This window comes from Pleuronectes platessa, chromosome 15, assembly GCF_947347685.1.
Source record: "Pleuronectes platessa chromosome 15, fPlePla1.1, whole genome shotgun sequence".
Classification (NCBI taxonomy): Eukaryota; Metazoa; Chordata; class Actinopteri; order Pleuronectiformes; family Pleuronectidae; genus Pleuronectes; species Pleuronectes platessa.
In genome coordinates, this window is record NC_070640.1 from 12,052,618 (window position 1) to 12,075,933 (window position 23,316).

The window sequence follows — 23,316 nt, forward strand, 5'->3', positions numbered from 1 at the left end:
ACTACTATTTATATTGTGTGTTATTGAGGTCTATACTCGTTTATAAAAAAAATCTCTGCAATATAAACCGTTAAGTGCAATTCCATTTACTCAACATATTTCTTTACACTGTATATACTGGTTTAATCACATTTATATATTTTTTCGATATATTATGTATATTTTTATTTCTTTATATTCCTCACCTAAGTACTGCATGCTCTTTATGTGTTGTCTACTGCTGCTATAACATTGCAAATCTCCCCATTGCGGGAATAATAGAGGACTTCTTATCTTATTCTATCTATAATGAAATGGTTAAAACTTTTAGTGGAAAAAAGTTGTCTTTGACATTCACTTATGATCTCCTTTTATTTGTCTGGAAGTTAATAAGTAGCCGGACAATCTGTGTTTGTACAGCCTCCTCTCTGTGAAATAAATGTGCATCCCATGAAAACCCCCCTCATTTTTATACCTTTCCCGGTTCAGGCTTCAACATGGGAATTCCTCTCCGCTGGAGCTGGTTTGCTGTTTTTTCATGTCTCCTCTGCATGGGTACGTTTATTATTACCTTAGATTTCAAAATACACACATAGGTAAATATTAGGGATGCACTGATATGGAAATTCTTGGCCGATACTGATACCGATATTTAAAATAACAATCTGGCCGATAGCCGATACCGATATTTGTTTATTTTCTTTTTGTTGTTATTCATTCACCCTTTTGTGCCAGAAAAATAATTAAATCATTATTTAAAAAGCACTATTTCAAACAATCTTTGATTTAACTAAACTTTATTTAACAGAGACATATTATACCCATTTTACCGCAAGTTGAAATGGTTCCTTGGGATCTTAATGAAATGACTGTAACATATTTAGGTCAAAATACCACAAGGATAATTTAAAACAGCACCTTGTTACCCTGTCTAAAACAGCCCTGTTAAAGTATCATAATAGAGAACGCTCTTCTCATTGATTTACGGTAGCAGTATTGCCCGTTTATTAGATGTGTTACGGCTTCTGTGTGTATGACGTATGTTGTCAATTCCCTTGTTACCTGTGCGTGAGACGGATGAATAGAGCCGATGCACATGCGAATAAAGTATTTAAATAAGTACAGACGCTACGCTCATACTTTTTACGCCAAGTTACACTGCGTGAGTCAAGATAACTTAACAAGCCCTCCTCAGTTTTACCTGTTTTTAGTGTCGGCCAGAAATCACATCGCGTCAACACCCACCGTGGCCCTTCACGATGCTTGTTTTAATTAAACAGTCGGATTCCCCTGGTCCGCACCAGTCAGCTGTGGCCGCAGGGTGCCCCCCCCGCGCGAACACAGGGTTCCCCCAGCGGTCGCCGTAGCTGAGGTGATCCGCGAGAAGAGCCCGACACGCGTCCAGAGTGGCGGTCAGCCTTCGGCGCCGGCGATGGACACCGCCCCGCGGTCCAAGAGAAAGAAAGCCCCCGCACCAGTGACGCCGTGAGGCGGCACCGGATGAGGACCTCCCGGTGCTGCACACTGAGCCTCCGGCGGCGCGGAGAGGAGGGCGACGGAGCGACTGCTCCCCCAGCCGCGGCACGTGCCCAGCGGTTTTACCACAAATATGAACATCGGCCAATGATATCGGTGAAAGTCAAGTTTATTACCGATAAGCCGATATCAGTAAACGAGGCGAATATCGGCCGCTACCGATGTTCGGCCGATAAATCGGTGCATCCCTAGTAAATATTATATATGGATAAATAGATAGATAGATTGAAGGAAATATAGGCATCCAGTAACTTCAAACACACGTTTAGACGTGAAAGGCACAATATTATATGTAATTAAAAAAATACTACTTTGGAACATAGATTATAGTAAACTTTCAAATCGATTTTTTTTCAAAACAGTTATATGTTATTTTTAAGTCACAACCGTTTAATTAATGATATCCATTGCTGTTACAATCCTATTTTTAATAGAAATGATAATGATGACATTAAGATTCCAGTGTATAAAAATATTTGGATATTTCTTCAGTAGTCAGAACGTTTGCTTTCTGAAATCAGAATGTTTTAACTGAAAAGGAATTTATTCATTGTTTGGAAGGACTTGTATTTAAAACATAAAATTAACAATTACATAATATCAGGTTCTGGAGGCAGCTTCCTAAAATAATAGAACCATGTAAATGATGGGCCCAAGAGGAACGGCTTTGTGGATCAACTTGTTTGATGGTTGTTTTTTGTGGAGAAAAAAAAGTACACAAATTATGTTTGAGTACTACCAAGTTATACTTCTTAGACATAGAGAAGGCAAGGGACATTTTCTTGTAACATAGAACCTGAACCTGTGACGCATTTTTTTTTACATTGCACATATCGAAACTCCTTTTGGTCTAATTTAGAAAATAAGATATTGCGTAACACAAATAATAATATTAACAGTGAGAATGTACTTGTATATTTTAATACGGACACTAACGACTTTGTTTTTGTTGTTGATATTCTATGGTAAATTAATTTACACAAAATTTTACCAAAATTACCCCGAATGTCATACGCTTATTTCGGAAGAAGATAAAAAAATAAAAAAGACTTGCGAAAGTCTAATAATCTCTTCGAGGAGGAATGGTGTGAGAATTATATTTCCTTCTTTCCCTCCCACATTTTCAATAAAGTCTATTCTCAATGTCCTTGTAATGGATTCTGTTATTTATCTATTTTAACTTAAATTAGCATTTAGCTAAATGTAAACAGTACTTGTCTGGTATTTTGTAAAATTTCCCTTCAACAAAATGAGAGCAAAATAATATAATATGAGTACCCAGCTAGATCCTGGCCGCCAATAATGTTTCTCTTCTTCTCAGGATGTGGGGTTTGGTGCAATTGCACAGAGGAGGGCATGCAGATAGAAGGAGGTCACTACACACTGACCAAGCAGATGAGGAGGGGCAGCATGATGATCTACCACTGTCCTGAGAACTTTTATCCATTTCCTGCCCTGACCCGTCTGTGCCAGCTAGACGGCAGCTGGAAACCCAGACCCCAAAGATTTAAACCTCAGAGATGCAGGAGTGAGTAATGATGATGATGATGATAATGATGATGATGATGAAGGTGTGTGTCTCTTTGCCTCAGGCCTCCTGCTCTACACGAGAACTCAGTTTTTTTGTTGTTGTTTTGCAGTTGTTGAATGTCCAGACCCCAATGTGCTGGTCGAGGGGAACGTCTTGCCTCCTCAGGAGAAGTACTTTGTGGACAATGAGACCACATATGAGTGCTACACTGGATACACAATGCGAGGCTCAAGCAGGCGTGTGTGCCTACCAAACGGGAAATGGAGTGGCTCCACTCCCATCTGTAGCCGTGACTGTGAGTCCTGAACACCAACCTGCTTCCCCACTCACTCTCCACATATGCACACATTCACATTCATAACAGTTGTGTGAGGGGCCTTTGTTGTTTACGTTTCCGCAGCAGGAGCTAACTGTGCTGATCCTGGAGTCCCAGCTGGAGCCTCAAGGATCGGAAACGTGTTTGGAATTGATGACACAGTGAAATACAGCTGCAATGGCAAACTGTTTCTGGTTGGGTCGAAAGAAAGAGTGTGTAGGGAGAGCGGCCAGTGGACGGGCAAAGAGCCAGCATGTTACTGTAAGACACCTACATACATGCTACTGCATACATGTTACTGCATGGTACAGAACATTTGTAACATTTTGTAAAAACTATAATAAAGTCAGTGAGGGAGTCATAGACTACAAATATGTTGGGATCTGGGTTGGGTCTGCTCACGTTGCACGCTGAGCAACCAGTAGAAATCACTATTCCAGTTAAATATACCTGATCCCTTACCTGAGAGATGAGTTCCGGTCCCTGCAGTGATGGGAGAGATTCTTTTTTTGTATCAATCCAACTCGTCACGGTGACTGAAAACTTCTGTCCATTTTGCTTCTTCCAGACAAACACACCTATGACAGTCCTCTGGAGGTTTCAGAGGCATTTGGCAGTGCGATCGAACAAAGCCTTGCCACTTTAGATCCCCTCGGTAAGTCTCAGGATGTAATGTTAATATTATAATTATATAAAGGGGACATATTATGCTTTTTCAGTATTTCCCACTCCTCCAGTGTGCTATATACAGTGCCTTGCATAAGTATTCACCCCCCTTGGACTTTTTCCCATTATGTACTGTTACTAACTGGAATTCAAATAGACTTAAATAAACTTTTTCCCGTTTGATCAACAAAACATGCATAGTACTTTGGAGGTGCAAAATAAATTTTATTGTGACACAAACAATAATGAGAACAAAAAAGTTGACATCTGTTGGGTGCATAAGTATTCACCCCCCTGTGTCAATACTTGGTAGAACCCCCTTTCGCTGCAATTACAGCTGCAAGTCTTTTGGGGTATGTCTCTACCAGCTTTGCACATCTAGAGATGGAAAGGTTTGTCCATTCTTCTTGGCAAAAAAGATGAAGCTCAGTCAGATTGGATGGAGACCGTCTGTGAACCGCAATCTTCAAGTCTTGCCATAGATTCTCTATTGGATTGAGGTCTGGGCTTTGACTGGGCCATTTTAAGACATTAACATTCTTTAATCCAAACCATTCCTTTGTAGCTCTGGCTGTATGTTTAGGGTCATTGTCCTGCTGGAAGATGAACCTCCGCCCCAGTGTCAAGTCTTTTGCAGACTGCATCAGATTTTCTTCAAGGATTTCCCTGTATTTGGCTCCATCCATCTTTCCCTCTATTCTGACCAGTTTCCCTGTACCTGCTGAAGAGAAGCATCCCCACAGCATGATGCTACCACCACCATGTTTCACTGTTGGGATGGTGTGCTCAGGGTGATGGGCAGTGTTGGGTTTTCGCCACACATAGCGTTTTGCATTGAGGCCAAAAAGTTCAATTTTGGTCTCATCTGACCAGAGCACCTTCTTCCACATGTTTGCTGTGTCTCCCACATGGCTTCTGGCAAACTCCAAACGGGATTTTTTTATGGATCCCTTTCAACAATGGCTTTCTTCTTGCCATTCTTCCATAAAGGCCAGATTTGTGGAGTAGACGACTAATAGTTGTCCTGTGGACAGATTCTCCCACCTCAGCTGTGGATCTCTGCAACTCCTCCAGAGTAACCATGGGCCTCCTGGTTGCTTCTCTGATTAATTTTCTCCTTGTCCGACTCTTCAGTTTGGGTGGACGGCCTCCTCTTGGTAGGTTTGCGGTTGTGCCATATTCTTTCCATTTTCTTATGATGGATTTTATGGTGCTCAGAGAGATGTTCAAAGCTCAGGATATTTTTTTATAACCTAACCCTGCTTCATATTTCTCCACAACTTTATCCCTGACCTGTTTGGTGAGCTCCTTGGTCTTCATGATGCTGTTTGTTCAGTAATGATCTCCAACAAACTCTGAGTCCGTCACAGAACAGGTGTATTTATACTGAGATTAAATTGCAGACAGGTGGACCCTATTTACTAATTATGTGACTTGCAAATGTGACTTGTGAATGCAATTGGTCGCACCAGATCTTTGTGAGGGGTTTCACAGTAAAGGGGGTGAATACATATGCACTTAACACTTTTCAGATTTTTATTTGTAAATAATTGTGAAATCCATGTAATATTTCCCCCCACTTCCAAATGATGCACTATTTTGTGTTGGTCCATTACATAAACTCACGATGAAATAAATTTTAATCTGTGGTTATACCATGACAAAATGTAGAAAAGTCCAAAGGGGGTGAATACTTATGCAAGGCACTGTAGGTCTTTTGTGTTGGTAAAAGGTGTTCAAAGGTAAGAGAACCAGCAGAGAGAGGTCTCTCTCCCACTGAAAACACTGCTCCTGAAGCTCCTGAAACATCTCCTCAACAGTCTCGTTTTTAGTTCCATGCCATAGTGATGTTTACGTCAGACTCAACGCACTGCAAATTAAGAAAACATCTTCATCAATTTTACGACACATGCGCTGCATTTTTATTAGCGTGTTTTCAAAATTTGCAGTTCGTGGAGCTCTCTTGTGCAGACGCTGTAATCTTAAACCCAAGAATATATTCAATACATGACTTTTTCATTCATTCAAACAAAACCCACTCATGTATACAATGATAATACTGTAGAAGCTCTCAATATATAAATCGTAGAATATTTCCTCTCTGTCAAAATACAGAAGACACAGTTCTGTCTTCTGTGACGCTTTTTTCTCTGTTGACAAAATAAAAAATGAAAACGTAATGACATGTTTAGGGAAAAATAAACATAATTTGCTTTGGCTTTTTCAGATGAAACACAGGAGGAGAAGACAATCAGGATTTTAAAAAATGGGACTCTTAACATCTATATTGCTCTGGATATTTCTGAGAGCATCAATAAGACACAATTGATGGATGCAAAAGATGCTGTCACCAAACTTATTTCAAAGGTAAGAAACAAACACAGTTAAAACGAAACAACGTAGGTTTTATGTTAAAGTTTTTGTGTTTTAAAAAAATGCTGAATTTGCAGTCAGCATCATTGTGCTGGAAGTAGGGACCTGAGTTATATTGGGATCGTGGGCTCAGTTTAAAAGATGCACATGAGGTGAAAGTACGAGCTGCTGTTGATGGATGTTGGCAATACATTTGCTGAGTTGTTAAAACATGTCACAATACAGCAGTTAGTGTGAGCCGTCTGGACATTTAATCAATCACTTGCTCTCGTGAGGAATAAAATGAAAATGTTACAGCTCATATTGTGCATGACACAGGAAGCCATTAGCCTATTAGTTATGGGTCAGAATGTCATGTAGCTATAAAATGCCTCCACATTCACATCAAATCAACAATCGCTTCATTTAATTTTTCTGTTCCTCTTAATTGACGAGAGAGACTTTTTGCCATGTTGCATTTTGAACTAAAATTATAATTAAGGAAAAACTGTGTCGTAAAAACATAAATAGATTTTATGTTGAAATGAAAATATGTTCCTTTGCTTTGAGAAATGATTGTGATGAAACAAAAACTGCTGAAAGGAAAAATCAATCAAAAGGTTTGCAATAAAGGTTATTGTGTAAAGAGGCTAAATGAATGAACATTTCATGATACATTTGGATTTGGACAAGTGGATTGGATTATTTCATTTGTATCAATATTTTGTATATTTTTATCTAGATTTATTTATTTCATTAAATATTTCTTACTCTCTTTGTTATTTATTTGTCAATGTTATTATCAACAGGCCGCCATATCTGCAGTGAAAGATTTGATATAGCTTTTTTGTAAAAAAAATTCGAACGTACATTTTTTGACTACTTAAAGAGTCATTAACTTAGTGCGTCTACCCCATTCTCTCTTGCCATTTCACCCTTATGCTGTCCTATGAGTAAAGGTACCCCCCCCCCCCCCCCCACCCCCACCAATCCCTCACCACAATTGAAGCCAAAGCGTCTTGATGGCCCCCTGTTGGCTGGCTGCAATAAAGGTCATAAGCCCTGCCTGCTCCATGTTAGCAGATGAGATGTGGCTCAAAGTGAACATTAATATTTCTTTCTCAAAGATTGTTCCTGTCATTTTATGTACAGTATGCTCAAGTGTTAATTTTCCCAGTCAGTTTGATGTTAATAAGTTATTCTATATAAATGAGGGGAAGTGGTCAAATGCATGTATCATCGGTAATTGGCTACCTTGGCTTGCCAATACACCGACTATGGCTCCAAAGGCTCGAGATAGCAGCATTCATATGCAGGGTATTTTGGATTCATTTCTGAACAGCTGGAGGAAGTGCAGATACATTGTTCATCTTTATATATGAATTTGAGGCAGCCGCTTGTTATCGTAGCTTAGCACAACGGCTATAAACAGGGGGTTATCACAACTACCTTGATTCCAGCTTGACTTTTAACTATATAAAACAAAACATTTGCATAATGTTGGACTGATGGTTTCAGTCAAGTTAGGTAGTTCTTATCACACTGATGTACGTCCAAGTGTTTATATTGTTTATGGATGTGACTGTCATAACACTGATCCCATTAAGAGGACGAGAGGAGTCGATTTCACTATCTGTAGTTATATGAATGACCATATGTTTGGTGTAAGCTGACATACGAGGCCTGACACACTTTTAGAATCACATTTGACCCGCTGAACACTCAACATGTACAAACATAATCTCATCCCATTGGACTGCCAGGACAACAGCCCATTAGAATGAAATTTCATTATGAATTACACATCATAATCTTGATTGATGCCTCTTGGCCAGAGTCCCCTGGCTTGAAGTCAATGCACACTATGGGAAAATCTTTCTGCTGATAAATGAGTCAATTACTCAACAAAAAAAAACAACCATAAGCAGTTTGATATATATGGAGGTGTTGCATTGACAAAATATTTCACAGAATGTGCCACGAGTTCGCATGTGCTCACAAAACTCAGATAACACTAAACTTCACAGACACGATATTTACGGTTTCACTTATGTCTCCTCAGATTTCATCCTTTACTGTGACTCCAAATTATGAAGTCCTCTTTTTCTCCTCTGAGATATACAAAGTTGTCGACATAATTGACTTCTTTGACGGCAAAATGAAGCACAAGGACAGCGTCAAGCAAGAGCTGGATAAGTTTGAAGTAGGCGGTGAGTAAAACAGATCAGAGAGTATTTTTTGATCAAACACAGCTTGAGCCTGATGTTGTGTTTTACTATGTGCTTGGATTCCCAGACAGAAACACTGCTGGAACTGATCTGAATCTCGTCTTCAAGACCTTCCTGGAGCAAATGGCAATGATAAAGACACGAGTGAAAGAGGAAGCTTTTAAGGAACATCGTCATGTCATCATCCTTTTTACTGATGGTAACATTCTAGATCACCGTCATGGCGACAACATTTATTTGTGTTGTCTTAGTTGTCTTAGTAAAAAAGTAAAGTTGTCTTAGTAAAAAAGCACAATATTTGTTTTGTTGCTACAATGCTTTATATGGGGCTGAACTATAGGGCTTTTATTTTTTATCGATGCTGGTGATTGCGCTGTATAACTGCTCCTTGACCTTAGTGCCACATTTCACACCAATGATCATAACATTTTGATCAATAGAGTAACGCAATGTGTCGGCATATCTGGAACTGCCCTTAGACGGTTCAAGTCATATCTCTCAGATAGACAAATCTCAGTTTCCTTTGGAAATAACACCTGATCCTTGGCCCCACTGATGTGTGGAGTGCCACAAGGTTCTATTCTTAGTCCCATACTATTTTTCGCTCTACATGCTCCCATTAGGAGACGTCACCAGCCATTTTAATGGGATATCATATTATTCCTATGCTGATGACACCCAAATATACTTGTCCTTCAAGCCAGACAATGTCAGCTGTGTTAATGTCCTAAATGCCTATCCGCCATTAATGAATGGATGTAACTTTACTTTCTTCAGTTAAATAAAAAACAACAACATGGCAGCCTACATAGTGAGGACCCTCTACCGATGTAAATATAAAGTATTTAAATATAAAGGGCCCATCTCTGCCGATAGCTCCCTTTCATCTAAATCTTACACACTGAACCTTTATATGTCCTCGGGTACACATAGACTTGTTGAACATCATTTAAACATATTGTCTTCCTTTATTGCAGGTGGATATAATATGGGCGGCTCACCTAAGCCCAATGTGGAAAGAATAAAGCAAATGATTTACATGAACCACACCAGTGAACCAGGGACTCAATCAAGAGAGGAATTCCTTGGTGAGTTTTATTTATGTGTTGCTGCTTTTAAATTTCTGTTGCTGTGCTGATGTTTGTGTTTTAACTTCTCATGCCATGCGCCCTCCTGCTACAGACATTTACATTTTTGCCATTGGAGCTGAGATCTATGATGAGGACCTGCAGCCGCTCACAGCAGGCATCGGTCTCCAGCATTACTTCAGACTGAAGGACATAAAAAATTTGCAGAAGACCTTCGATGAAATAATTGGTGAGTGATGTCAGAAGGATAAATGAATCTCGTGACACGTTTCCATTTTTTCAGTTCAATGATGCATTTGCGTGTTAACATACACCCCAGCATTCATCCCCATTCTCCTGTTTGAACCGCAGGTGATATATGATCATAACTGGTGGGGGGGGCACAGCTCTGTCTTGTTTCCTAAAGTGCTTAGGAGCAGGCGCAGTCATCACTCTTGATCTTGTCGTGTCTCTCTATGATACACAGCCTGACACCACTGCATGGACAGATGTGATCAAATCTCCCTCTGGATCACATTTAAACTTTACACGGGAATCATGTCTCTATCCATCAAGAGCATGGACCATTAAAAACTAAACAAAATTTCACATGAAGGAGGAATTGCACTCATGATGAAAACACCCAAATATATTTTTTCAAAGGCGTTTTCTGTCAGTTTCTGATGACACTGATCTTTCTTCGTGAACAAATTATTTATATTTTGCTTATTTGATGCTTTAAATAAATGTGTGCGATAACACCATAAGATCCACACATCTTTGAATCTACATATAATCTTGAAATGCTCGTTATCTATTCGCCTCGAATGCATAATTCCTTTCTAAATCAGGATTTACTAGTTACTGCTAAGACCTGTAACTTTAGTTGTGCTTGCTTTAAACTGACAGGATGACAGGGGACAGGTCACCTTTCAACTTGATGGGCAGATCTTATTTCTTTAAGATGTGGTCATACGGTTCAGATTGCATTTACCCTGTATAGATTCTGTTCACACATCTGGTGCAAATCCTGAGTATTTCGTCCACTGAACAATTTATTCCCAGCTCGAACATGTGTCATTGAAACATTGAAAATGTGTCTTGCACTTACAGTTTTTGTTGCAATTGAAAACTAATGCAGCTTCAGAGGTTAAATGCATTTTACTTAAGGTTGCTTTGGATGAGACCATCTGCCAAATGAATGTAATGTAATTTAATGATGAAATGGGTTCAAGACACTGAATCCCAAATGGTCCCTAATGTATGTGGAAAAATACGTCACGTTGGAATAAAAACCTTGTGACAAATGACTGCAATGTTTAATCTAATTGTTGAGTCTGATATAACCAAGAATGTTTTTGTATTCAGGAACATTATCTCCATTTAATTTATTCTCTATGGATTTCTTTAATACAGATGAAGGCGACGTTAAGGGCCTATGTGGTCTTCACAAGGAATATGACTTAGAAGATTCCAGAGAGAGCCAGAGGAAAATGTATCCATGGTGGGCGTACATCGTGGTCCAGGTGCATGTTTCAGTATTTTATTTAACTTCATAAGAGTGTCAGAAATGTTTGCAAGGCTGAAAACATGAATATTTACAACCTTATCCCAATGAATCTTTTTAATTATTCAAATTTAGAAGATTCTACTGGTTACTTAGAAATATTTGATGTAATGAAAACAGAGTAGGACATATTAGAAATTGCCTCCTGCTATAACAACTGAACTGTATTTATTTATCATCTAAAACTCAAGAATCAAGGAACAAGGAGGTGCCTCGGCTCTCTGGTGACCCCCAAGTTCATTCTGACCGCTGCTCACTGCTTCAAATTTGGTGATTTACCAGAGCACATTACAGTTGAGATGGATGATGGAAAGCACAAAGGTAATAGATTTTTATTTAATGTCTTAATGCATAAGCCTGCCTCTCATCTACAGGTTATCATCATTGTAGCAATTATATGAATTAGAATTAGAATTAATAGTTTTGCTTTCAAATATGAGTTTGACTAAGTTTTCTGCTCTCTGCATGAAGACAGTAAAACCATTACTAACATGTGACCTCATCTCTTTTGCAGCACACAGAGTAAAAACCTATGTATTACACCCAAAGTACAATATTAATGCTAAGGTGATGGAAGGTGTGGCGGAGTTCTATGACTACGATGTCGCTCTCATCCAACTGGAGGAATACGTTCAAATCTCCTCCTCCATCAGGTAACACCTCGTGCTGTCGTTTGTGCTTAAACTTGATTCTTAGTCCTGCCTGGAGATATATTGATAAAATAGTTCTTCTTACCATCTCACACATAAACAAATATCATGTGTGGAGTAGACTACTGCACTTGTTCTTTATTGCTAAATGTCCCATGTGACGAGTTCTTTCATGTCATATATTGTTTTTGCTGTCTCCATCAGACGTATTTGCATTCCGGGCACCCAGGAGACCAGTGACGCTCTGCAACTGGTGGGTAAATCCACCCTCAAGCAACAAGGTGTGCTACTTCCACCCACACAATGTCACAGTGTCACACAGCTCATTTGTGATTAAAAGCTAATTTAAAACAGGGTGACTTTTTGTGACCTTTATCAGCCCATTCCTGAGCTGCAAGTCACTCATCTGTCAATTCTCACACCACTTACAGTATATGCAGTTTTATTTATAACATTGATGGACGATTTACTCAAAAGCAGTGGGTCCTTGATATCAGACACATAGGGAGTACTCTTATTTTTCGCAGTCAGTCAGTCTTTGGCGAATTTTGATTAGGTTTTGCTGACTAGCTGATTAGGCTCATGGTCCATCAGTTGGAGAACACAGTATCTGAATTAATTTTAATGTTTCCAGTTCACTAGTTTATATTGATGGGGAATTTGTCTCTTTTGGTTCTGCTCCTCTCTGAGCGTTGGCATCCTAACAGTTTCTTTTTTCATGTGTGGACGAGGTTTAATAGCACTAAATTCATCTTTAATTTCAACTTTGTTAATATAGCACTTTAATTTCCAGCTTTCCAAAGTGCTTTACAATACATAAATAAAAGTCAAATTTAAAACTGGACAAAAGATATATCACTACCATCACCAATAAGAGTAATAACAATAATAACAATACAAACAACAATAATAATACTCACAACAATCTGCGCACATTGAAAGATTATGAATAAAAATGTGTTTCTCAGATGATTTTTGAAAACTTCTATCGAGGGGGGAAATCGTATAATGGTAAGGTAGCCAGCGATGGAGAGGGCCCTGTCCCCATTACACTTAAATTATGTATTGCTCAACCTAATGTCATGTATCTGCTGTGTGTACACAGGGTGAAGCAAAATGAATGGAGCAGCTCATGACTCGGTTCTCTTTAATGTTATCTTTCAGATTTTGGTTGTTGTTTTATTCCCATATATTTTGTAAATCACTAAGTAACCTTGTTTAAATACGTACTATGGGTTTAAAGTTAATATAAGTATTATTATTACTTCAAAAATAAAATAAATAGCAACAATCCTACATGGCCTCAAAATATAAATTCTGAATTCGAATGCAGGAGGTGAGTTGATTAAGAGAGCTCCTTGTCATCCGTCTTCTCCGCCTGCGTGTTAACTGTTTCTCGTGGTTCATAAGTAGTAGTTGTAATGTTAATATTATTGTTTTTATTTGAATTATTAGTATTATTCATATTTTAGCTTCAATGAGGCCAAAGCTTGACAGGCCGCAGGAGTCGGGTCAACAAAACTATAATGAGATGTTGAAGCGGTCTTCAAATCAAAATGCTTAAGTTTCAAATTTTTCTTACATCACAATGTCTCACGTGTAAATATCCTCAGACCAAAGACCCCTCAGTGAGTGTAATGTCATGCAACATAATTTCCCCTGTCATTTCAGTGGCCTTGCATCTGTTGAGCCTCTGTCTTTTTGTGTGTCTCTGCAGAGCAGCAAGTGCTGAAAAATCATCTGGAAAACCTCAGTTTCTTGACGAAAGTGGGCAGCAAAATCAGGGAAAAAAATGTCCACGCTAAACTTGGCGATAATGTGAGTTTAAAATCCTTGAGCTGTGATGTGCGTCTAGATTGTTCAACTCAAATCCTAAAGCTGTGGTTCTTCTCCCATGCAGAGGGAAGAATGTATCAGCCATGCACTACATGCAAAAGGCATAACCACGGATAATCCAAAAGTCGCTGTGACTGACAACTTCCTGTGCACCGGTGGTCGGACTCCTTTTAGAGATCACATTGCATGCTCAGGTATGTGTTAAGGTTATTGCTCTACTTCACAAGGAGCAGGTAGTTATCCCATAGACATCCTTGAAATGAGCTAAGATAATTTCATCGACACACATAAGGGGAAAATGACAGAAGAAGCAGTTTATACACTAAAGAATTGCCAGAATCTTAAGTCTATTATTCTTATTGTGACCATATGTGTGTGTGTATTTTTTGTGGACAGGCGACTCTGGAGGAGCTGTATTCAAAAACTACGAGCATCGTACGATACAGGTGAACAGCTGTTGTTATCCACGCACCGAATGTTATGCTGAGGTAACAGTTTGACCGTGTGAGTTTCTGAAGATGTAAAGTAACCAACGACCTCTTCCACAGGTTGGCTTGGTGAGCTGGGGAACCCATGATCTTTGCAAGTTGGAGGAAGTCGCTGAGTCGACTGACATCTCCAGAGATTTCCACGTTAATCTTTTCAGAGTCGTCCCTTTTCTTAAATCTGTCCTGGCTAATGACGCGCAGGACGATTTTGCACCACTTCAGTTTTTGGAAAACTAAATTCATATATTTGCTGCAGTTTGGTTCACCTTTTCATTTATATGATTTATTTTTTCAATAACATTGGTTTATATTATTTAGCTGGATGATTGAAAATGATTGAATTCATCCAACACTCAATCAATCGGTATTTTCAGACTGTGGGCTAGAATGGAAAGAGGCAAATTATAAATGTTCTTATCAAAGACATACATGTTCACAAATCTACATCATGTTATAAAACATTTTGGCATCACTTCTCAAAAGGATCCATCTTTGTCAGTTCTGTTTATCAGAGCTGTATCTTGTCTGCACATTAATTTATTCACAGTTTGCAGTGGTTAACCAGTTTGTAAACAACTCAATAAATCTGTATTAACCTGGGTCTTCACTTGTCTTTTTAATGTCACTGACTGACTTTATAATGTGTTGCTTATGATCATTTCATTTTGTTTTGTCAGGTACATTGTACATATTATCATGAATCATTGTATTTACTGTCTAATGAAACACTGAATTCATCCATGTCGTTATCTCTTAGTACAAATGCTTTGTGTCTGGTTTAAAGTTTCATTTTGACCAAGTCAGACACAAGTACCAATTTGTTAAACAAACAAATCAATGGCCTAGAATGGCCCTGAGCAAAGTACACAGCATACCTCAACGTAAGCCCAACAGCCAGCACCAAAATTCACACAGATTAGATCAAGAGATGAGATTAGTCCCTAAAATGAGAGATTTAAATATCAAGATCCATGAATTATTCTGGCTTCTCCATATCCGGATCTGCATGATTGAGGTTTCATTTCATATTTACACTTCTGCCTTGTTCTACTTCATGGGGTTTCAAATCTGCTATTAAATTAATTGGCAATAATCAGAGTTAAAACCGGAGTGGCACCTTAAATTCAATCAAGCTGAACCAAATTTCACTCACTCGTAGATATTAGTCCTCTAAATGAGCCCGATCTCACAACTTTAAAGAAAATGGATAAACAAAATTGTTGGATCTTCCTCTTCATCCGGATGCGTCAAAAACGTCATCAAAACGTAAAGTTTTTTTTTGTCTGATCCTTCGAACCAAAAACATAAACTCCATGTCGGAGGTAAAAAAGAAAACAGCAGCCTAAAATAACAGCGACCAACATTAAAGGTCCCTCAAAACCTTGCATGAGAGAGATAAAATAAACCAAACCTCAGTATTTCGTAAGTTGCACATTGATCATTGTCTCCATGCAGGGGAACATTCAGAGAATGATTTGAAGTAGAATTTGTTATTATCATAATTTACATGACGTACAACTTCAGCTTGTTTTATAGTTTTCTTCTGTCAGGCCTTTTCCACACATGCATCAAAAAGGGGAAAAAGAATTACTACAGCACTTAAAAAGGTTTCATTAAAACTCTTTTATGGACGCTGCTCTGCTGAGGGAGCCGTCCTGCTCCCCCTCAGGTCAGTGACTCAGGGCCCATTTCCAGCTCTCTGCGCCGCCCTACGCAATGCGGACACTCGGCCTGGCAGTGGGCCGAGTCAGATCATTCAAATTAGATTTAGTGGAAAGTTAAGTTCTTGTTTTGGTGGGTGATTAGGTTTTTTTCTTCCCCTCTCTGGCCTTCAGATGGGGATGAACTGAGTTTGACGTTCATGGCCCTGTTTTTACAGCCCACAAATAACTGTCCACGGAATGATTCATTTTACTCCGAGCCAGTTTATGGCTTCAAATCGTGTTATCTTACTCTGTAACTGGGATCGGTTTGACCATTACGCATTTGCCTCAGTGAAAACTTACATTTAGAAATTCTCTTTACCAAGGCATATTGGCTAAATGTCAGAACAGTGGGGAATTTTCAACATTAATTTTCTGACATGGTGAACCTCTTGTGTGCGTGTGTGTCTGTGTGTGTGTGTGTTGTGGTGGTGCGTCGGGTCAGTGATGTAGCGGCCTCCCATGGGAGCATTCATTTGGTTTCCCTTTAACTAATTGGGAGAGAGGGAAGAGGGGGTGGACGGAATGAGGAAGGGAGGCAGAGACAGAAGAAGACAGACTGTGTGAGAGGAGGGACGAATGGGAGAGGCATAATTGAATGAAACCTTCTCCTGGTCTCAGATGCTGTAAACCGAGGACCACTCCTTATTAAATCCCAGCGGGGGGTACTCATGAGCCGCTCTGTCTTTTTATTGTTTGGAGCATCAGCTGATAATGCAAACGTCCTGTCCCGGGCCTTCAATTTACACAAAGCTGAAACCCTTTCGACTTGAATCAATCTACACCTAAACGGATTAGTGTTTGGATAAAGCATCATCAATGGAGACAGCGTAAATATATATATATATATATTCAGGGTAGCCTCACTGACCCCACCCCCCCTCCCCCCTCCCCCTTCTTCCTCACTCCCTATTCAACGCAAGCACACGCAGCATATTCCTGATGAAGCATCCTACTGTTTAAACTCTGGCTGATCCGTCTCTCTGCAATCCCTAAATCAACCTTATGGGCCATTTTAGAAATTACTACCATTAGGAACTGCATACATACACTTTTCCGGCAATTTGTGCTCAGAAAAGCAGGTCACGCTGACATGCAAGGTTTCTGCTGATCCTGAAGCTCCGCTATCAAATTACAGACGGGGGAGGAGGTTTTCCTTGTTATTAAGCTGTAACGTCAAATATCCTTCTGGGTAATTTGTCCAAACTGAGTTTATGAAATACATCAAACTTGTCAACAAAGCCCCCCTGGTGGATGGCTGCAGTATAGGTCACGAATCCTTCCTCCTTCAAGTTAGTGAATGGGACATGGACCAAACTAAAAAGAAGGTTTCTGTAATTTTTGTCCAATCCACTCCATTCCACCAATTGCTATTGTGCTGACTCTTACTCCAAGTGTGAAGGAATGGCGGCGTTCATACTCAAGATATTTCGGCTTCATCTCTAGATAGTGGGTGTCCATCTTTATATAAAGTCTATGGTTTAATCTGAACTAAAGCATATTAAATAGTTGCTTAAGATTTAGCTAATTCACTGTTTTCCACCTCTCAAATCATTATTCTAAGATAATGCATATACTGTGATATGTCTGATTGTTGTAGAGACATGCAAGTGGTATTCATCAAATTATCAGCAAGAAAGCAAATAAGAGTATTTCCCCTAAATGGTGAAATTATATTATTCAAGTTTTGTAAATCAAAAATATTTTAAATGCCGATAATAATGGCAAATAGCCATTCATTAGATTAACAATCCCCTTAAATTAGATTGAGGCAGCACTAAATTACACACATTCATAGTCATCAGTCCTCTAAATATATCAGATGTTTTTCATTCAGATCCATGATTTATTCCCTGAGAAATCTGGAAAATATTTTAGACAAACGGAAAAGACCACACTTATCAAACAAAGTGATAAAAAAATGCCTTGATCCACCCATTTGTCCACATCCAGGTCAAATGTAATGGGACATTTATTGGGCCATGTCTCCTTCTTCCATCATGTTTCGCTGAAATCGGACAGAAAAAACAAACAGACAAATGGACAGGGTGAAAACATAACCGTCTTGCATGGCGGATGTAACAAGGACTTATATGATTGTAATTTGCACCATAGCAATTAATGTTTAGGTATTGTCTAATACATTTATACATTAGCCACTTCAGCCCCTGAAGAAAAATCCAACACCAACACATCCTTGAAAACAAACTACACCGTCTTGGTTTTTGTGAGAATCTCAATTTCTCCATTTGTGTTTCCGTCTGTCCTATTTTATGCAGTTTGAAGTGAATGAAAATTGATTGGTAGGAAGGTGATGTCATGACAGTTGTGAGAACGTTTGTTTTGCTCCAATGTCTCTGCTAATCAAAGCCGATGAAACCACACCTACACAGTCCAGATCAGATAGAAGATAAGATATTAATATCTGAACTTCAATCGAAAGATCGTTTGATGCAGAGAAACATTTAAGATTCAAAATCAAGCTTCAATATAGCTTGATTGAAGCTATATTGGAAGATCCAGCACTCCTCCTCATTGTCAGCTATCGCTCTCTTGCTCTGTCCTGAAACCTAATAAGCTACAAAACGAGGGAAAATATTTTTAAAACATTCCTGATTGAGTTAGAGGGGATCATTTTCATGTAACACTTTGGTAACGATAATACCCAGAGCTTAAGTAATAAAAGAAGGAGTGAAATCTGCCTCTTGTCAGCGTTTACGATGAGAAGCACTTGCATGATTAGATGTCTCCCAATCGATGCAGCCTCTTCTCCCAATCATTAAGACTGCTCTTAACAGATTACAGCCCCCTCCCAAACATGCACAGTCGGCTCTCCTCCTCCTCATGCTCCTCCTTCTGTCTCACAGACTCCTTCCCCCAGCAGACACACAAGGAGACTTGCATCTTTTGCACTTCTTTTGCTTTCTCTCTGAGTTTCCACCTTTTTTTCGGAGCATTTTTCGTACACCTGAAGCAGCAGCAGCAGGAGCAGAGTTTATGTCCCCTGAGCTCCACAGATGAACAGACAGAGGCATGAGAAAGACTAAACTGAAATACAAGAGGTGGTGGTGAACTGGTGACTACGACAGATCCCTCCATCCTACCAATGGATCTGCTCACAATCGTCATCTGTCACTTGCTGCTTTTGTTTTTTGATCCATCTGCAGCCACAAGCCTCATCACAGGTACGTTTGCACGCACAATACACACAAAAAGACACAAAACACAGCAGAAAAACACAACTCTGGATTGACTTGTGGATCTGTCTTTGGTCTCCTGATGGACATGCTGCCTTCCTGACTCTACACTGGATTTCTGCCCATGAAGCTGATATATTTGAAGCTAGAGGTAGGAGACATACTGCTACAAATAATATATTAATACAACTTCCAGAACTAATCCCGTATCTTTAGTCGTGTGTATGAAGTTCCAATAGATCAGTGCACATCATGTGTAACAAAGTGTGTGTATGTGTGTAGGTCAGCGTGTGTGCAAGGCAGGAAAAGGGAGGCCCTGTTACAAGCTGGCCTATTTCTCCGAGCTCCGGCGGAGGCTGAACTTTGTCGAGGCCGAGCTCGCCTGCAAACGGGACGGAGGGCAGCTGCTGAGCGTGGAGTCGGCGTCCGAGCAGAAGATCATAGAGCAGCTCATCACAGAGCTGCGCCCGACGGATGGAGACTTCTGGATTGGTCTGCGGCGCAACGGAGGAGGCGAGGACAGCAACTCGGACTGCTCCTCGCAGTACTACTGGCTGGACAGCAGCAAGTCCACATTTAGGTGTGTATAGACTAGAGGGTCAAAGAAATTGAAAGGGGTCAAAATGACAGATCTTTAAAACAATAAAGTAAAATGTCAAATTTACTTGACCAATGACGAATTGTGTTGAGGAGAGGCTTTCCTCATTTGTGTGGACCCCTGAAGGGTATAATGAAGGGTCTCATTACCAGCAAATTGGAGATAGATTCTAAATATAGCATTCTACAAAAATCGAGTTTTTAGATAGTAATTGTTGTCTATACCCTTACAAGATAGAACATATTCCGGGGGCCCCCTCATATAAATCCCTTTAAACAATTTGACATAACATATTTCTTTACACTTGTACTTAGTTAAAAGAGCAACACAAGATAAATGTCTTAGAAAGATAGTAGACATGTATTTCAAATATACCCCAGATATTGAATACCAATATAGCATGATAATTGTAATTGGTCTGCAGACACCATTTGACAACCACTGGTCTGAAGAATTTTTTAGACCTGCACTAATTTGCTTTTGAGAGTTAAAAAAAATCTAAATTTGTCTGACATTGTTTTCTTAATTATATGCATAATGTAAATAAACATGTTGGATTAGGATTCCTTGGAAGAGTTAGTACTTGTCTATTTCTTAATGGCCCACTTTTGTTCAGATGTAGATGTGTTTCTGTAATAAGCTAATTTGACTCTGATGCAGACTACCTCTAATGCTTTGCAAACACGAGCATCCTTACGACTTGGCCTTCATTATACAGTGGGAATGGATTTAAATGAGGAACCATTTGATCAAGAATATTTGAATACAAAATCAGACCAGGTTCGAGACCAGCTGTCAGCTCTTCATTACACGATGAGCAAGTACTCTTATTCTTATTTTCTGTTCTTTGTTAGTAAAATGTATTTATTAGGCTCTATATAAATCCAAATCATTATTAATATTATAAACATTATTAGTTCCGGCTTTTGACACTAGGTGCTACAGATCTATTTACCGACATTTCGAAATTTGAAAATGTAAATTCTGTACAGATGTCCATTGACAAAGCTTTGAAACAAAGGGACTCTGTTCATGTGTGTGATCGTTGTAGGCACTGGCACTGGGACGAGCCTTCATGCGGCTACGAAGTGTGTGTGGTGATGTATCACCAGCCGTCTGCACCCCCGGGTCTGGGCGGACTCTACATGTTCCAGTGGAATGACGACAACTGCGAAACCAAGAACAACTTCATCTGTAAATACACTGCAGGTACTACTGCTACGACTTGTTCAGAATTATGTTTCTTTGAAAATGCTTGAACTTAGTTGACTGGGATTCATGTTCTTCTCAGAGAATCCACTGGATCCATCACCCTCTCCTAACTCCACTCAAACAGGTAAGACTGCTCAGTAGAGGTTTTAGATACTTGCTGAATATAGAGTCATAGTCTGACCATCAGGATGACTCTCGTTACAGATGTCTTCCCTGCATCTGTGCTGCCATTGAATCCAACTGACCAAAACCAGGACAGAAGAACAGGTTGATTGCTATTGGTGACTTTTTCTGCAGAGGAGAGATGATCCAAACACCACGTCGGTCACTAAATCTCCATCTCTGTTCTCCATCTCTTTGTTTAAGCTATGAACTTGGTTTACATCATCATTCCCACCATCCCCTTGATACTGCTGTTGCTGACAGTGACTGGAGTCTGCTGCTTCAAACTGCTTGGCACACGGTGAGGGTCCGAAACAAGGCAAAGGACTACAGACAAATACAAGTTTTAATTCAACATAAGTTGAAAACAATTCCAACAACCACTAATTGAAACGTGAGCTTCGGTAATCTCTGTTCAATCATAATTCAAATATGAATCCATTCATCAGTGAACAGATCGGCTGCAGGCATTATGTTATCATATGTGTAATGCAGTTGTCATGTGATTATTTTGTTACATAGGAAACAATAGTCACAAATATTGTGACCTCATGTTAAACGTAAAGGATCAGTCTGGGGTTATTAGATATTTGACTTACGTGTGTCAATATTTTCCTGATCTAAAAACTGCAGATTTATAAACACTAGGTCATATATGCAGTAGAAAAAGAAAAGAAAAACACACAATATTTTCTGACCCAAAACCTTGTGAAGTTAAAATAGACACCTCTGTCTCAGATCATGAAATCCATCTGTTTGGATTCACATCAGGAAAACAGTTAGTAAACATCTTCTGTTAACCTTGTGCTTCTCTCTGTGACACAGAAGGAGAAAACAGCAGAAATCAGAGGTTTGCCAGACGGACCCGGGCCTCTGCCCCAGCCCAACCCCGACTGATGTCTACAAGGTCATTCACTCCCAGAAGGACGATGACCTGGTTTCAACTCGCCCGCAAACCAAAAACACCTCCTTTCTCTGCTCCTCTCCTGATACACCCACAGGCGACTACGACAACCTGGGGGGTCGGGACACAGAGAGCGGCTTTGTGACTCTTGCCAGCACGGAGAGCTGCTTCCTCAACTTCGACATCAATGACCTCAGCCTCGGACGCCGTGGCACCCGCGACTTCTACGACACCAGCTTGGGCCGCTCAGGAAAGAGGGAACTGAACGACGGCAGCCTGGGCCGCACCGGGCACAGAGAGCTCTATGACAGGAGTTTGGGTCGTCGTACGACAAAGAGCGAGCATTACGGCAGCAGTTCGTACGGGGACCACGGACTGTATGACAGCAGCATCAGAGGAGGGAGTGACCTCTATGATCCCAAACTGAGGCCTGGAAGTCAAACAGTGAAAGCTGACCTCTATCAGACGTACATCAGCAACGGCAAGGAAGATAGTTACCAGACCTGCCTCGGTACGTACGGAAACCGAAAGTCCTTCCAAGCCAATCCGGATTCCTACAGGAATGGCCTGAATCTTGACGGTGGGAGAAGATACTTCAATGAACAAGAATGGATCAACAGAGAAAGCTACTGATTCTCTCCAAGTCCTTCATTGTGTGTGTGTATGTAAAGTTGTGGACTGGGACATGAGCAAAAGACTGCATGTACGTGGTTATCATTGTTTGTTTGGTATGTTTCTAAAAACTTTTAGGTCCCGTACGAGGTGTTAATATTACATTTTGAGGCTGTATCATTTTAAATGATTTTGTGAATGTGTGTGTGTGTGTGTGTGTGAGAGTTTAAAGCAGCCTCTTTGCATGGCCTTGTCATGCTGCCCTTGTTCTAGTGAATATCTATGGATGTCTTGGACCATCACTTGTGCCTGAAGATACTGTGTTAATCACACCCTAGTTTGTCTGATATAAACAGGGTACCTCTTACAGAATGAGACACAAGTGTGTTCTGACATGGCCTTAAACTGAAAGATGTCCTGAAGTTATATTGTTAAATACACGCATTCCTTTATTTTTAATAGTCTTGTATCTCTTTTAAAGTAAATCAAACAATGCTATTGAGAGTAAAGTTGGTCATGCAGTGAATTAAGCTCGAGCGCCTGCAGCACGACCACAGTAACGGCATGATATCGAGGAGAATGATCAAATATATCATCATACTGATATTATTTATTCTGAATGTCTAATGCCTTGACATCTCTCCTGTAAGTGAGAGTGCTTTGTATGTTTGTTACATCTTCAAATAAAATGAGATTACGGTGGAAACGAGGA

The 23,316-nt window shown here is 39.8% G+C and overlaps 2 protein-coding genes across 2 annotated transcripts; both read left to right on the top strand.

The window, feature by feature from the left end:
• Nucleotides 1-374: 374 nt before the first annotated feature.
• LOC128456609 (complement factor B) lies at nt 375-14,816 on the top strand. Its single transcript, XM_053440834.1, has 18 exons — nt 375-534; nt 2,837-3,043; nt 3,156-3,341; nt 3,447-3,623; nt 3,931-4,017; nt 6,256-6,395; nt 8,443-8,590; nt 8,676-8,807; nt 9,586-9,696; nt 9,791-9,925; nt 11,092-11,201; nt 11,434-11,563; nt 11,757-11,895; nt 12,097-12,173; nt 13,610-13,710; nt 13,793-13,922; nt 14,125-14,174; nt 14,277-14,816. Exons 1-18 carry the CDS (start codon nt 477-479, stop codon nt 14,451-14,453), a joined length of 2,295 nt encoding a protein of 764 aa, XP_053296809.1. The 5' UTR covers nt 375-476; the 3' UTR covers nt 14,454-14,816.
• A 3,415-nt stretch (nt 14,817-18,231) lies between these two features.
• On the top strand, nt 18,232-23,314 carry layna (layilin a). The gene is made up of 8 exons (XM_053440835.1): nt 18,232-19,104; nt 19,247-19,267; nt 19,399-19,696; nt 20,766-20,923; nt 21,006-21,050; nt 21,131-21,193; nt 21,293-21,389; nt 21,914-23,314. Exons 1-8 carry the CDS (start codon nt 19,026-19,028, stop codon nt 22,623-22,625), a joined length of 1,473 nt encoding a protein of 490 aa, XP_053296810.1. The 5' UTR covers nt 18,232-19,025; the 3' UTR covers nt 22,626-23,314.
• The last annotated feature ends 2 nt before the right edge of the window (nt 23,315-23,316 follow it).